The sequence below is a fragment of the Lycium barbarum genome, chromosome 2 (genome assembly GCF_019175385.1).
Source record: "Lycium barbarum isolate Lr01 chromosome 2, ASM1917538v2, whole genome shotgun sequence".
NCBI lineage: Eukaryota > Viridiplantae > Streptophyta > Magnoliopsida > Solanales > Solanaceae > Lycium > Lycium barbarum.
This window is the reverse complement of record NC_083338.1, coordinates 1,844,105-1,859,614: the sequence shown is the minus strand read 5'-3', so window position 1 is coordinate 1,859,614 and position 15,510 is coordinate 1,844,105. Positions and strand designations below refer to the sequence as shown.

The window sequence follows — 15,510 nt, the reverse complement described above, 5'->3', positions numbered from 1 at the left end:
GATATAGTAGATATAAATAGATCATAAATGCACTATTCTCTAGCTAAAACAGATTTATTCCATGTGTGGGCTAAACAACATTCATGATTCATCACCAATGCAGCCTCAGGAAAAAAATTAAGTAACTTGATTCTGATTACAATGAGAAACTCAATTTCTAATTACATAATGGAGATGCTTCAGGATTTAACTGGATTATTCATTTCAAGTAATTTGAGAGAGGAAGTTATTACGTGCGCTTTCTTTTTCCTCTATTTAACTCACTTGCAACCTTCACCCATATATAAATCAGAAAACAAATATGTATTCTAATACACATATCAAGTATCTTTCCGAAATATCCTAAGCAAAAGGAGCAAAAATACTGACCTGCATGTAAGAATTCACCAAAAGAAAATCCAAGATATGAAGAAAATTAAATCAGATCGGTGAAAATGCCATTACCAAGAAATGGGTGCAACAAAGAAGAAAGAAAGAGAATAAGTAAAACTCACCAAATATCACAAGTACAACAAAGATAAAAAATTACATACCCGTCAACAAAAGAATTTTGAAGTGAAAGATTGAAGTACGGAGAAAACAAAAGAAGGAAGTTGAGATACTCACAGACAGAGATGTGTCTTCGAGTGAATGGGAGCATTGTGTATTCAGAAGTTGAGCAGACTGAATTAGAAAAGAAAGATACACATGTTGAGTTAGGCCCAACCCTATAGTACAATTTGTACTGCTTGTTGTACAATCTTTGAGTGTTGTGTTCGTCCCGCCAAACTGTGGCTTATAATATATACTAGATGGGTACTACCCGTGCAAGCAACGGGCCCAACGTTTACATTTTGCACCGCTTCAATGTGAAACAATTATTACAATAATTGCAGGAAATTCAACTAAATGCAGACACTAAATCTGCATATAAGCTCAATATTACAAATAGTTTCATCATATTGGACTAATTTAGAATATAGAAAAATGAAAGAAAAAAACAAAGATGATGTACTCAACAGCGTTCTGTCCGAAATGAAGCATGTACAAACTGCTGGTCTAGCATGTGAAGTTATTCCAACGATTCATCATTGTCTACCAATCAAAGGATACATAAATTGAAAAAACGTTTCAGTATCCTGTTACTTACCAACAATAAATGACAATAACATGACCAATAATTCCTAATGCTCAAGTCTTAACCATCCAAAATATAAGGATCAACTTTGGGATGTTGGTCTCCCCTCAAGAGGAAAAAGCAATACTTAGCCAACTCTGAAGCTGAACACGCAATTATCATAACAGAGTAAATCTGAAGAAGACAGAAACGATGAAGGAACCAAAATGTCAGTAATGCACAAGCATCTAAAAATCAGAACGTATCAGGAAAAAGCCACTATATGACTCATCAAACAAAATGCATCATTACCAGATTAAGGAAGGGAAAAAAAAAGATTTGATCAAGTATGAGTAGAGTAGCTATATTCGTACATCCACATCAATATACCATGTCAGTATATATTCCAAACTTTACAATCCAATAAAAGTCTTATAGAACAATGTTTGCCTTGTCAATTGAGAGTTCAGAGACATAATATGTTCACCATGAACTTGTGCAGTTAGTAATAAAAAATACAGGTAAATTGCATAATTTCATCTCCAATTAAAAGCTTAAACATTTAAACATTATTGCTCTTTTTTTCCTTATCAATAAGTCAGTCATTGACTTCAAAAATTATGCAGTTATTATCTTGTATAGGAAATTATATTTCTTTTCGTTTCTTTAAATTCTCCAAAATTAATCATCCAAGGCATTATTCTCTCCTCCGTTTATAGCTTAAACTTTGTAGTAACAGAAGTCCTCAGGCAGAGAAAATTCATTACCAAATGAGCAATATTGACTAAAGTTTTCAAGAAACAACTCCTGTAACTTCTGCTTGTCAGTCCCTATACTGTTATAGACCAATGGAAATAATAAAATTCCTACATAAGAGATCAATTTATTTCAACAAAGTATAAAGCTTTGAGCAAACCAAAACTAAAGGCAATTTAAGCATAGTTGATCGCAACTATCTAAAAAAACATACGCTAAATGTGTTCCTTGAAATTTAACAACTTGTTCTTTTATCTAAACAGCACTGATGACATGATGTATGCTACCTGTAAGCCATTCTAGAAAGGGCTCCTAGAGAATTCAATGGAGTAGAAACCACTCCATCCAATCTAAACAGCATTTGAGCTTAGTTAAAGCATCTCCATAAGGTCCTAGCCCCAAGTTACCAATAGCATTGAGTAAAGCTCTTCTCTGCAAGCACCAAAAGCATGCTAAAGCAACTCACTCCAAATGAATGACCAATTTTCTTGAAAGGCATCTTCATGAAAAACTCTTCCTTTTTCCACAAAGGATTGTTACATATACTTTATCTATATAGTTTCTAATGTATTACCAATAGAAGACTGTCATTTGGTCAAAGACATGGAACATAGTTAATCTCATGGTGCACTGTCATGTCTATCATAGAAAGCACTTCATTATATTCTCTAAGGCCTATGAGATTCCACCAGCAAAAATGGTAAAAAAATTTAAACACTCTTGTAAAGCTATACAATAAAAGAATTACACTTAAAAGTGCTTTTGTTCCATCCCCATTTTGGATACCATTCCAAACTAAACATAGAGTCTATGCCACAAAAGCAGCACTGTAATTTCGATTTGAACAAAATTAATATTAGCACCCGACACATATTACTATCAGAGGTCTACAATCTTTGAGTAATAAATTTCAGTAGGATGCGCAATTGCTTCATAAACATTATGGAAAGAAATAAATTGAACATAGAAATTCTAAGGGCTAATTGCAACTTTAAGTTACTGTGCCTTCAGAGCAGGTCAAACAACACACAATATCTACTCCAAACACACCCTGAGGCAGAAACGAAGCTTCGTTGCTTGAATAAAAATTTATTGACGTAGAAGCAACCATGTCGTCGATCCGGTCTCCTAACTGATGTTTCTTTAGAGTAGAAAGATAGAAATACCAAAGGTCAAGATAACCTCAATAAGTTATTAACTGACTTTATCCTTTAGCCCAATTACTCAACTAATTATAATGAGGCTGAATTGTACAAGTTGAGGCCATGAACTCTGCTAATAATCTAATAAAAAAATAACATTTTGAAGGATAGAAATCAAGTTGAACACCTAGCACACTAATTTCTTTTCTTGTGTCTTTTCATTCTCGTAATAATTCTATATTCCAATTCTTCGACCATCCTCGAAAACCATGCTGGATTTTGGGTTGCCAACATTATGTATATTACAGACAATACAATAATTAGACCACAACCATAACCCATGAGAAATGCTTGCCAACTGATCATTGCTGAATCTCCTTCTCCTTGATCTAGCTCAACTGGAGTTGTCGCTTGTGGTACCCCATCATCACCACCACAATCTGTTGAGAGTGCAAAACCTCGTAATCCATCATTCCCTTCGTATGAACTGTTCTCAAACGTATCAAATTGTTTTCCTTTGGGGATGCATCCAACAAGATGATTGTGAGAGAGATTTAAGACTTCAAGTGATGTGAGGGATGCAAGTTGTTGCGGAATTTCTCCGCCAATTTTGTTAGATGAGAGATCCAGTGATTCAAGCACAGACAGTTGCTGTAGTGATGCTGGTATATGACCTTCCAAGCCATTGTGAGATAAGTTCAACGTACGAAGCCCAATGAGATCTCCAATAATACTTGGAATGTAACCTCCAAATTTATTGTTAGAGAGATCGATAATTATGTTTGTTGTCAAAATATAAGGAAGTTCAAAATCCAATCCCATTGTTGTCACTATCAAAGAAGTTGCTACATACTCTCGGGTTCCACTGTTCTCATCAACTCTTTTCATAGCTTGGAAATTCTCAAAAAGGCTCACCGGTAATTCTCCACTAAATCCATTGGATGAGAGATCTATTATTTGAATTTGAGCAAACAAGTTTTCAGCCCTTGATGCTTTTATAGGGCCATGCAACTTATTTGATCTCAAACTTAAAATCTTCAAATCAGGTAGGGCTCCCAACCAATTTGGAAATGTGTCATTCAACTCATTGTTACCTAAATCAAAGAGTTCCAAATGCTTGCAATTGATCAAAGATCGTGGCACTTTCCCCTGTAGCTTATTCCTATCCAATTTAATGATCATGAGTGTGTTTCCAATACTAAAAGTTGTATTAATTATTCCACTTAGACTATTGTTGCTTAAATCCAAAACCAAAAGCTCACTCATCTCACCCAAACATTGGGGGATTGATCCCTCCAAATTATTACTTCCCAGATCTAGCACTTTCACTGTTTTCAGATTGCAGATAGTTGAATCAATCTGTTCGCTGAGATTATTTTGAGAAAGGAGAAGATAAGATAGGCTCTGGTGGTTTAGGAGTGGCTTTGGAATAGGACCTTGCAGCTGATTGTGTTTTAAAACAATTCTATCCAATGTTTTGGACTTGAAATCCGGAATTTTGCCAGTGAAACTATTATTGCTCAAGTCTAAATAAATTAGTGAAGGAAGGGAGAATATACAAGAAGGTATTAGACCAGTTAGGGAATTGGATGAAAAATCTAAGTACCAAAGTTTTGTCAAGCTTTGATTACAAGATAAGCACTCAATTTGGCCATTCAAGTTGTTTCTCCCAAGATATAACAATTGTATGTTGGTGAGATTCCATATGGGTTTAGGAAAGGGCCCTGTGAGATTGGAAGATCCCAACCACAATATTTGCAATGAAGATAAATAGCTAAATGATTCAGGTATCCTACCAGCAAAATTCACACCACTCACACCACTGAGAACTAAATCCATGAGAGATGCACTACTATTCCATTTCGTTGTGGGAAACCCAACAGTGAGCTGGGGATTGTCATATAAATAAAGAGTTTTCAAGTCAGAAAGTGGAAAACTCTTTCGGGCAAGCAACGGGCCCAACGTTTACATTTTGCGCCGCTTCAATGTGAAACAGTTATTACAATAATTGCAGGAAATTCAACTAAATGCAGACACTAAATCTGCATATAAGCTCAATATTACAAATAGTTTCATCATATTGTACTAATTTAGAATATAGAAAAATGAAAGAAAAAAACAAAGATGATGTACTCAACAACGTTCTGCCCGAAATGAAGCATGTACAAACTGCTGGTCTAGCATGTGAAGTTATTCCAACGATTCATCATTGTCAACCACTCAAAGGATACATAAATTGAAAAAAAAAAGTTTCAGTATCCTGTTACTTACCAACAATAAATGACAATAACATGACCAATAATTCCTAATGCTCAAGTCTTAACCATCCAAAATATAAGGATCAACTTTGGGATGTTGGTCTCCCCTCAAGAAGAAAAAGCAATACTTAGCCAACTCTGAAGCTGAACATGCAATTATCATAACAGAGAGTAAATCTGAAGAAGACATAAACAATGAAGGAACCAAAATGTCAGTAATACACAAGCATCTAAAAATCAGAACGTATCAAGAAAAATCCACTAAATGACTCATCAAACAAAATGCATCATAACAGATTAAGGAAGGGAAAAAAAAAAAGATTTGATCAAGTATGAGTAGAGTAGCTATATTCGTACATCCACATCAATATACCATGTCAGTATATATTCCAAACTTTACAATCCAATAAAAGTCTTATAGAACAATGTTTGCCTTGTCAATTGAGAGTTCAGAGACATAATATGTTCACCATGAACTTGTGCAGTTAGTAATAAAAAATACAGGTAAATTGCATAATTTCATCTCCAATTAAAAGCTTAAACATTTAAACATTATTGCTCTTTTTTTCCTTATCAATAAGTCAGTCATTGACTTCAAAAATTATGCAGTTATTATCTTGTATAGGAAATTATATTTCTTTTCGTTTCTTTAAATTCTCCAAAATTAATCATCCAAGGCATTATTCTCTCCTCCGTTTATAGCTTAAACTTTGTAGTAACAGAAGTCCTCAGGCAGAGAAAATTCATTACCAAATAAGCAATACTGACTAAAGTTTTCAAGAAACAACTCCAATAACTTCTGCTTGTCAGTCCCTATACTGTTATAGACCAATGGAAATAATAAAATTCCTACATAAGAGATCAATTTATTTCAACAAAGTATAAAGCTTTGAGCAAACTAAAATTAAAGGCAATTTAAGCATAGTTGATCGCAACTATCTAAAAAAACATAATACGCTAAATGTGTTCCTTGAAATTTAACAACTTGTTCTTTTATCTAAACAACACTGATGACATGATGTATACTACCTGTAAGCCATTCTAGAAAGGGCTCCTAGAGAATTCAATGGAGTAGAAACCACTCCATCCAATCTAAACCGCATTCGAGCTTAGTTAAAGCATCTCCATAAGGTCCTATTAACCCCAAGTTACCAATAGCATTGAGTAAAGCTCTTCTCTGCAAGCACCAAAAGCATGCTAAAGCAACTCACTCCAAATGAATGACCAATTTTCTTGAAAGGCATCTTCATGAAAAACTCTTCCTTTTTCCACAAAGGATTGTTACATATACTTTATCTATATAGTTTCTAATGTATTACCAATAGAATAATGTCATTTGGTCAAAGACATGGAACATAGTTAATCTCATGGTGCACTGTCATGTCTATCATAGAAAGCACTTTATTATATGCCTATGAGATTCCACCGGCAAAAATGGTAAAAAAATTAAACACTCTTGTAAAGCTATACAATAAAAGAATTACACATGAAGAACTCAAAAGATTAATCAATAGCATTAAGATGTCAAGTCAGATACTCCCCTATTGTTGTAGGTCTACAGTATTGAAGGCAAAAATCATTTCTCTTAGAGTAATTTTGATCTTTTGCTCCCCCCCCCCCCCCCCGCCCCCCCGCCCGTAAATATCTGGGGTTGCTTTTTCCAATAAATGTTGGTTTCATTCCTTTATGTTATTTGTACCAGTAATCGATTTATGGATGAGTGCTCTTGGAGCATTGGCATAATCAAGTAAGCAAATTATTACAGCTATTGCATAAACATGTTGTAATAGCATTATAAACAATGTTTTCCAAAAGCACTAACAATATGTAAAATCATACACCTAGTATCTGTTAGCGGAAATGCTATGTGTAATACACTATTTGGAACCCTTTGATTATACATGCCTACCATCTTCTTTTACTAAAAAGTGCTTTTGTTCCATCCCGATTTTGGATACCATTCCAAACTAAACATAGAGTCTATGCCACAAAAGCGGCACTGTAATTTTGATTTGAACAAAATTAATATTAGCACCCGACACATATTACTATCAGAGGTCTACAAACTTTGAGTAATAAATTTCAGTAGGATGCGCAATTGCTTCATAACCATTATGGAAAGAAATAAATTGAACATACAAATTCTAAGAGTTAATTGCAACGTTAAGTTACTGTGCCTTCAGAGCAGGTCAAACAACACACAATATCTACTCCAAACACACCCTGAGGCGGAAACGAAGCTTCGTTGCTTGAATAAAAATTGAATTTAACGCTTTAGAGACAAAGTAGGGCGAAAATCACAAAGATTAAACTAATATGCAAAGCAACAAAAAAAGAAAGACAGAAGAAGGAAAATTCAGAGAACATAGAACTAACCTGAATACTGTAAGAGGTTAGTTCGGCAAAGACAATGATGAACCAGGAGACGGTCCAGCGGTCGGTGAGATGAGTTCAGCGTAAGAAGAAAGTGGTAGCTGGAGGATTCTTTCACGTAAGTTAACCTAAATAAGCCAGAATGTATAACTTACCCTTGATTTTAATTTTTATTGACATGGAAGCAACCATGTCGTCGATCCGGCTTCCTAACTGATGTTTCTTTAGAGTAGAAATATAGAAATACCAAAGGTCAAGATAACCTCAATAATTTATTAACTGACTTTATGCTTGAGCTCAATTACTCAACTAATTATAAGGAGGATGAATTGTACAAGTTGAGGCCATGAACTCTGCTAATAATCTAATAAAAAAATAACATTTTGAAGGATAGAAATCAAGTTGAACAACTAGAGGTTACACACTAATTTCTTTTCTTGTGTCTTTTCATTGTCGTAATAATTCTATATTCCAACTCTTCAACCAATCCTCGAAAACCATGCTGGATTTTGGGATGCCAACATTATGTATATTACAGACAATACAATAATTAGACCACAACCATAACCCATGAGAAATGCTTGCCAACTGATCATTGCTAAATCTCCTTCTCCTTGATCTAGCTCAACTGGAGTTGTCGCTTGTGGTACCCCATCATCACCCCCACAATCTGTTGAGAGTGCAAAACCTCGTAATCCATCATTCCCTTGGTATGAACTGTTCTCAAACGTATCAAATTGTTTTCCTTTGGGGATGCATCCAACAAGATGATTGTAAGAGAGATTTAAGACTTCAAGTGATGTGAGGGATGCAAGTTGTTGCGGAATTTCTCCGCCAATTTTGTTAGGTGAGAGATCCAGTGATTCAAGCACAGACAGTTGCTGTAGTGATGCTGGTATATGACCTTCCAAGCCATTGTGAGATAAGTTCAACGTACGAAGCCCAATGAGATCTCCAATAATACTTGGAATATAACCTCCAAATCTATTGTTAGAGAGATCAATAAATATGTTTGTTGTCAAAAGACGAGGAAGTTCAAAATCCAATCCCTTTGTTGTCACTATCAAAGAACTTGTGTAATAAAAAGTTTCTGCTACATACTCTCGGGTTCCACTTTTCTCATCAACTCTTTTCATAGCTTGGAAATTCTCAAAAAGGCTCACCGGTAATTCTCCACTAAATCCATTGGATGAGAGATCTATTATTCGAATTTGAGCAAACAAGTTTTCAGCCCTTCAATCTATTATAGGGCCATGCAACTTGTTTGATCTCAAACTTAAAATCATCAAATTAGGTAGGGTTCCCAACCAATTTGGAAATGTGTCATTCAACTCATTGTTACCTAAATCAAGGAGTTCCAAATACTTGCAATTGATCAAAGATCGTGGCACTTTCCCTGTAGCTTATTGCCATCCAATTTAATGATCATGAGTGAGTTTCCAATACTAAAAGTTGTATTATTTGCCGAGGGTCTTCCGGAAACAGCCTTCCTATGTAAGGGGGGAGCAAGGTCTGTGTACGCTCTACCCTCCACAGACCTCACGTTGTAGGATTCACTGGGTATGTTGTTGTTGGTGTTGTTGTTATTAATTATCCCACTTAGACTATTGTTGCTTAAATACAAAACCAAAAGCTCACTCATCTCACCCAAACATTGGGGGATTGATCCCTCCAAATTATTACTTCCCAGATCTAGCACTACCACTGTTTTCAAATTGCAGACAGTTGAATCAATCTGTCCACTGAGATTATTTTGAGAAAGGAGAAGAAATGATAGGCTCTGTTGGTTTAGGAGTGACTTTGGAATAGGACCTTGCAGCTGATTTGTTTTAAAAAAACTCTACCCAATGTTTTGGACTTGAAATCCTGAATTTTTCCACTGAAACTATTATTGCTCAAGTTTAAAATACTTAGTAAAGGAAGGGAGAATATACAAGAAGGTATTGGAACAGTTAGGGAATTGGATGAAAACACTAGCTGCTCTAGTTGTGTTTGATTACAAGATAAGCACTCAATTTGGCCATTCAAGTTGTTTTCCCCAAGATCTAACACTTTTATGCTGGTGAGATTCCATATAGGTTTAGGAAAGGGCCCTGTGAGATTGGAAGATCTCAACGACAACATTTGCAATGAAGATAAATAGCTAAATGATTCAGGTATCCTACCAGTAAAATTCACACCATTGAGATCTATCTCCAAGAGAGATGCACTGCTATTCCATTTGGTTGTGGGAAACCCAACAGTGAGCTGGGGATTGTCATATAAATAAAGAGTTTTCAAGTCAGAAAGGTGGAAAACTCTTTCGGGAAATATACCAAATAACTGTGTGTCCCCAAGCTCTAGAGTTGTTAAAAAAAAAGAGAAATTTAGAGGAATAGTGGAAGAGATGTTCACAGAGCTATGGTCAAGCACTCTTAATTGGGTCAAGTTCTTAAGGAGCAGTTCAAAATTGTAAGGTTCAATTCTAAGCTCATATCCCTGGATTTTAAGAACCCGTAATTTAGAAAGATAAGAGATTTCAGAAGGGATTAAACCAGAAAAACCCGAATCCCACAAATCAAGATGCATCAAACTAGAAAACTCACCAAATTTAGGCGAAATGAACGACCCGGAAAAATTATTACAAGACAAGTCAAGCCTTTTGAGATTGGAGAGTTGGAACAGGCTATTGTTAGAATCAAACTTGCCATGAAGTCCGCTGTAAGTGAGGTTAAGCTCAATCACTTGTCCAGTCGTCTCCTCACAATAAACTCCATCCCATGAGCAACAATCTGTGCTCTTGTTCCGTGATAATGTTTTCGGATATGAATAAATCCATTGGCCTTTTATCCGGTCGAAACATACATCAGAAGCATTAGGATTAAGATTTATGGTAAACATGTGCTTGAATTGAAGAAGGGCAAGGGCTTGATCATTGGGGCACAAATGAGGTAAGGATGAAGAGGAAACAAGTTGACAGAGAAAGACTATATATAGCAGAAACAATGCAAGTTTTTGATAACCCATTTCTGCACTAAAATTATAAAAATTAAGTTGGTAGAGAAGAAATCAAGAAATTTTTGTTGTACTCCTCTATTCAATAATATTGAGTTATATATAGCAGAAAGCAAAGAAAAATTTACTACTGCAGCTTTGGAGTACCCAATTCCAAGAAGGTTACCTAGTCATTTTCAGTAAAATCTAGACTTATTCCGTGAAGACTATTATTTCAGAACCAAACAAAAGTCTACACAACCCACCAAGTGGGAGCTACAAGCATATCTCTAAACAAAGAAAATTGTGTGGAGAATTGAAACAAACAAAAATAAATAATAGAGAGATAAAAGAGAAGATAAAGCGTACTGTTGATAGCAGTAAATTTTCAGATATGGGCAAAATTAATATTAGCACCCGACACATATTACTATCAGAGGTCTACAAACTTTGAGTAATAAATTTCAATAGGATGCGCAATTGCTTCATAAACATTATGGAAAGAAATAAATTGAACATCAAAATTCTAAGAGCTAATTGCAACGTTAAGTTACTATGCCTTCAGAGCAGGTCAAACAACACACAATATCTACTCCAAACACACCCTGAGGCGGAAACGAAGCTTCGTTGCTTGAATAAAAATTGAATTTAACGCTTCAGAGACAAAGTAGGGCGAAAATCACAAACATTAAACTAATATGCAAAGCAACAAAAAAAGAAAGAGGAAAGAAGAAGGAAAATTCAGAGAAAATAGAACTAACCTGAATACTGTAAGAGGTTAGTTCGGCAAAGACAACGATGTACCAAGAGACGGTCCAGCGGTCGGTGAGATGAGTTCAGTGTAAGAAGAAAGTGGTAGCTGGAGGATTCTTTCACGTAAGTTAACCTAAATAAGCCAGAATGTATAACTTACCCTTGATTTTAATTTTTATCGACATAGAAGCAACCATGTCGTCAATCCGGCCTCCTAACTGACGTTTCTTTAGAGTAAAAAGATAGAAATACCAAAGGTCAAGATAACCTCAATAATTTATTAACTGACTTTATGCTTGAGCCCAATTACTCAACTAATTATAATGAGGATGAATTGTACAAGTTGAGGCCATGAACTCTGCTAATAATCTAATAAAAAAATAACATTTTGAAGGATAGAAATCAAGTTGAACACATAGAGATTACACACTAATTTCTTTTCTTGTGTCTTTTCATTCTCGTAATAATTCTATATTCCAATTCTTCAAGCATCCTCGAAAACCATGCTGGATTTTGGGTTGCCAACATTATTTATATTACAGACAATACAATAATTAGACCACAACCATAACCCATGAGAAATGCTTGCCAACTGATCATTGTTGAATCTGCTTCTCCTTGATCTAGCTCAACTGGAGTTGTCGCTTGTGGTACCCCATCATCACCACCACAGTCTGTTGAGAGTGCAAAACCTCGTAATCCATCATTCCCTTGGTATGAACTGTTCTCAAACGTATCAAATTGTTTTCCTTTGGGGATGCATCCAACAAGATGATTGTGAGAGAGATTTAAGACTTCAAGTGATGTGAGGGATGCAAGTTGTTGCGGAATTTCTCCGCCAATTTTGTTAGATGAGAGATCCAGTGATTCAAGCACAGACAGTTGTTGTAGTGATGCTGGTATATGACCTTCCAAGCCATTGTGAGATAAGTTCAACGTACGAAGCCCAATGAGATCTCCAATAATACTTGGAATATAACCTCCAAATCTATTGTTAGAGAGATCGATAATTATGTTTGCTGTCAAAATATAAGGAAGTTCAAAATCCAATCCCTTTGTTGTCACTATCAAAGAACTTGTGTAATAAAAAGTTTCTGCTACATACTCTCGGGTTCCACTTTTCTCATCAACTCTTTTCATTGCTTGGAAATTCTCAAAAAGGCTCACCGGTAATTCTCCACTAAATCCATTGGATGAGAGATCTATTATTCGAATTTGAGCAAACAAGTTTTCAGCCCTTGAATCTATTATAGGGCCATGCAACTTGTTTGATCTCAAACTTAAAATCACCAAATTAGGTAGGGTTCCCAACCAATTTGGAAATGTGTCATTCAACTCATTGTTACCTAAATCAAGGATTTCCAAACGCTTGCAATTGATCAAAGATTGCGGCACTTTCCCCTGTAGCTTATTCCCATCAAATTTAATCATCCCGAGTGAGTTTCCAATACTAAAAGTTGTATTAATTATCCCACTTAGACTATTGTTGCTTAAATCCAAAACCAAAAGCTCACTCATCTCACCTAAACATTGGGGGATTGATCCCTCCAAATTATTACTTCCCAGATCTAGCATTATCACTGTTTTCAGATTGCAGATAGTTGAATCAATCTGTCCGCTGAGATTATTTTGAGAAAGGAAAAGAAAAGACAGGCTCTGCCGGTTTAGGAGTGACTTTGGAATAGGACCTTGCAGCTGATTGTGTTTTAAAACAATTCTATCCAATGCTTTGGACGTGAAATCCTGAATTTTGCCAGTGAAACTATTATTGCTCAAGTCTAAATAAATTAGTGAAGGAAGGGAGAATATACAAGAAGGTATTAGACCAGTTAGGGAATTGGATGAAATATCTAAGCACCAAAGTTTTGTCAAGCTTTGATTACAAGATAAGCACTCAATTTGGCCATTCAAGTTGTTTCTCCCAAGATATAACAATTGTATGTTGGTGAGATTCCATATGGGTTTAGGAAAGGGCCCTGTGAGATTGGAAGATCCCAACGACAATGTTTGCAATGAAGATAAATAGCTAAGTGATTCAGGTATCCTACCAGCAAAATTCACACCACCGAGAACTAAATCCATGAGAGATGCACTACTATTCCATTTCGTTGTGGGAAACCCAACAGTGAGCTGGGGATTGTCATATAAATAAAGAGTTTTCAAGTCAGAAAGGTGGAAAACTCTTTCGGGCAATATACCAAATAACTGTGTGTCCCCAAGCTTTAGAGTTGTTAAAAAAGAAGAGAAATTTAGAGGAATAGTGAAAGAGATGTTCACAGAGCTAAGGTCAAGCACTCTTAATTGGGTCAAGTTCTTAAGGAGCAGTTCAAAATTGTGAGGTTCAATTCTACGCTCATATCCCTGGATTTTAAGAAAATCACCGATTCGAAGAACCCGCAATTTAGAAAGATGAGAGATTTCAGAAGGGATTACACCAGAAAAACCCGAACCCCCCAAATCAAGATGCATCAAACTAGAAAACTCACCAAATTTAGGCGAAATGAGCGACCCGAAAAAATCATTATTAGACAAATCAAGCCTTTTGAGATTGGAGAGTAGAAAGAGGCTACTGTTAGAATCAAACTTGCCTTGAAGTTGGCTGCAAGTGAGGTTAAGCTCAATCACTTGCCCAGTCATCTCCTCACAATAAACTCCATCCCAAGAGCAACAATCTGTGCTCTTGTTCTATGATAGCATTTTTGGATAAGAACCATTACAATAATAATTAGCAGAAGCATTTACAGTAAACATGTGCTTGAATTGAAGAAGAGCAAGGGCTTGATCATTGGGGCACAAATGAGGTAAGGATGAAGAGGAAACAAGTTGACTGAGAAAGGCTATATATAGCAGAAACAATGCAAGTTTTTGATAACCCATTTCTGTACTAAAAATTATACAAATTAAGTTGGTAGAGAAGAAATCAAGAAATTTTTGCTTTGCTCCTCTATTCAATAACATTGAGTTATATATAGCAGAAAGCAAAGAAAAATTTACTACTATAGCTTTGGAGTACTCAATTCCAAGAAGGTTACCTAGTCATTTTCAGTAAAATTTAGACTTATTCCGTGAAGACTATTATTTCAGAACCAAACAAATGTCTACACAACCCACCAAGTGGGAGCTACAAGCATATCTCTAAACAAAGAAAATTGTGCGGAGAATTGAAACAAACAAAAATAAATAATAGAGAGATAAAAAAGAAGAGAGAGCGTACTGTTGATAGCAGTAAATTTTCAGATATGGGTCAAGCTTTGATGAAGGTAACTCTATCTTTTTCATCTTGAGTTAATCTTTGGTTTTGTTGTTAATGGTTAAAGTTTTCAGCTTCTTTATTTAGATTTGTTGACTTCGTCAAATACTGGTTTTGCTGTAAATGGTTAAAGGTAACCCCAGGTAACTCTATCTTTTTCATGTTTCTTATCTTTTAATTGCACGTTTGCCCTTCAAATGGGCTGGACTTTGATTTCTACCCCTCAAATGGGCAAAGATCCCTAGTTGCACGGTTTGCCCTTCAAATGGGCTAGACTTTGATTCTTAAGTCAATCTACTTTTTTTAGTAGACTTTTTTTTTTTAAAAGCCACCACATAATTTTTTTTCTAGTGGTTGGGTCTGGTTCATTTAAAAAAGGGGGTAGACTTATTTTTGTTTAAAGCCAAGTAGATATTTTTTGTAGGCAAAAATACATATATATACATGTTAAGGAGAAATATTTACGAAATATGACGATAGTTTTCCTTATTTAAAAAACACAATGATATATTACGAAACATGACGGATTTTCATATATTTTTCGTCTTCTTATTTTTTTCCAAAAAATAAAAAAAAAAATATTTTTAAAAATATTTTTTATATATTTTTTTTTAAAAAAAATTTATCAAAGGCTTAAAAAATTACCTCAATTTTTTGTATATGAAATGTGTATATGTGAGCGAAATTTTTAATATAATTTTCATACACAAAATTATGAGCGGAAACTTTAAGCCTCGAGTATTGTATAAAAGTTGTTACAATGTTGTTGTAGTTGTATTAATTTTCCACAAACCTAATATGAACTTTATATACAAAAAATGTGAATGAAATTCTAAGTCTTGAGCAAGATATACATACTTCATACCATTCTCATGCATAAAGTTTAAAGCGTAATGTTTAAGCCTTGAT

At 35.1% G+C, this 15,510-nt stretch overlaps 1 protein-coding gene and 2 pseudogenes across 1 annotated transcript; all 3 read right to left on the bottom strand.

The window, feature by feature from the left end:
- Positions 1-967: 967 nt before the first annotated feature.
- On the bottom strand, positions 968-10,954 carry LOC132625816 (receptor-like protein Cf-9; annotated as a pseudogene).
- On the bottom strand, positions 3,025-4,959 carry LOC132624364 (receptor-like protein Cf-9 homolog; the record flags this gene model as incomplete). The annotated part of the gene is made up of 1 exon (XM_060339158.1): positions 3,025-4,959. A coding segment is annotated over one exon (1,770 nt), but the record flags the coding sequence as incomplete, so codon positions are not given.
- A 655-nt stretch (positions 10,955-11,609) lies between the features above and the next one.
- LOC132625817 (receptor-like protein Cf-9 homolog) lies at positions 11,610-14,793 on the bottom strand (annotated as a pseudogene).
- Between the last annotated feature and the right edge of the window lie 717 nt (positions 14,794-15,510).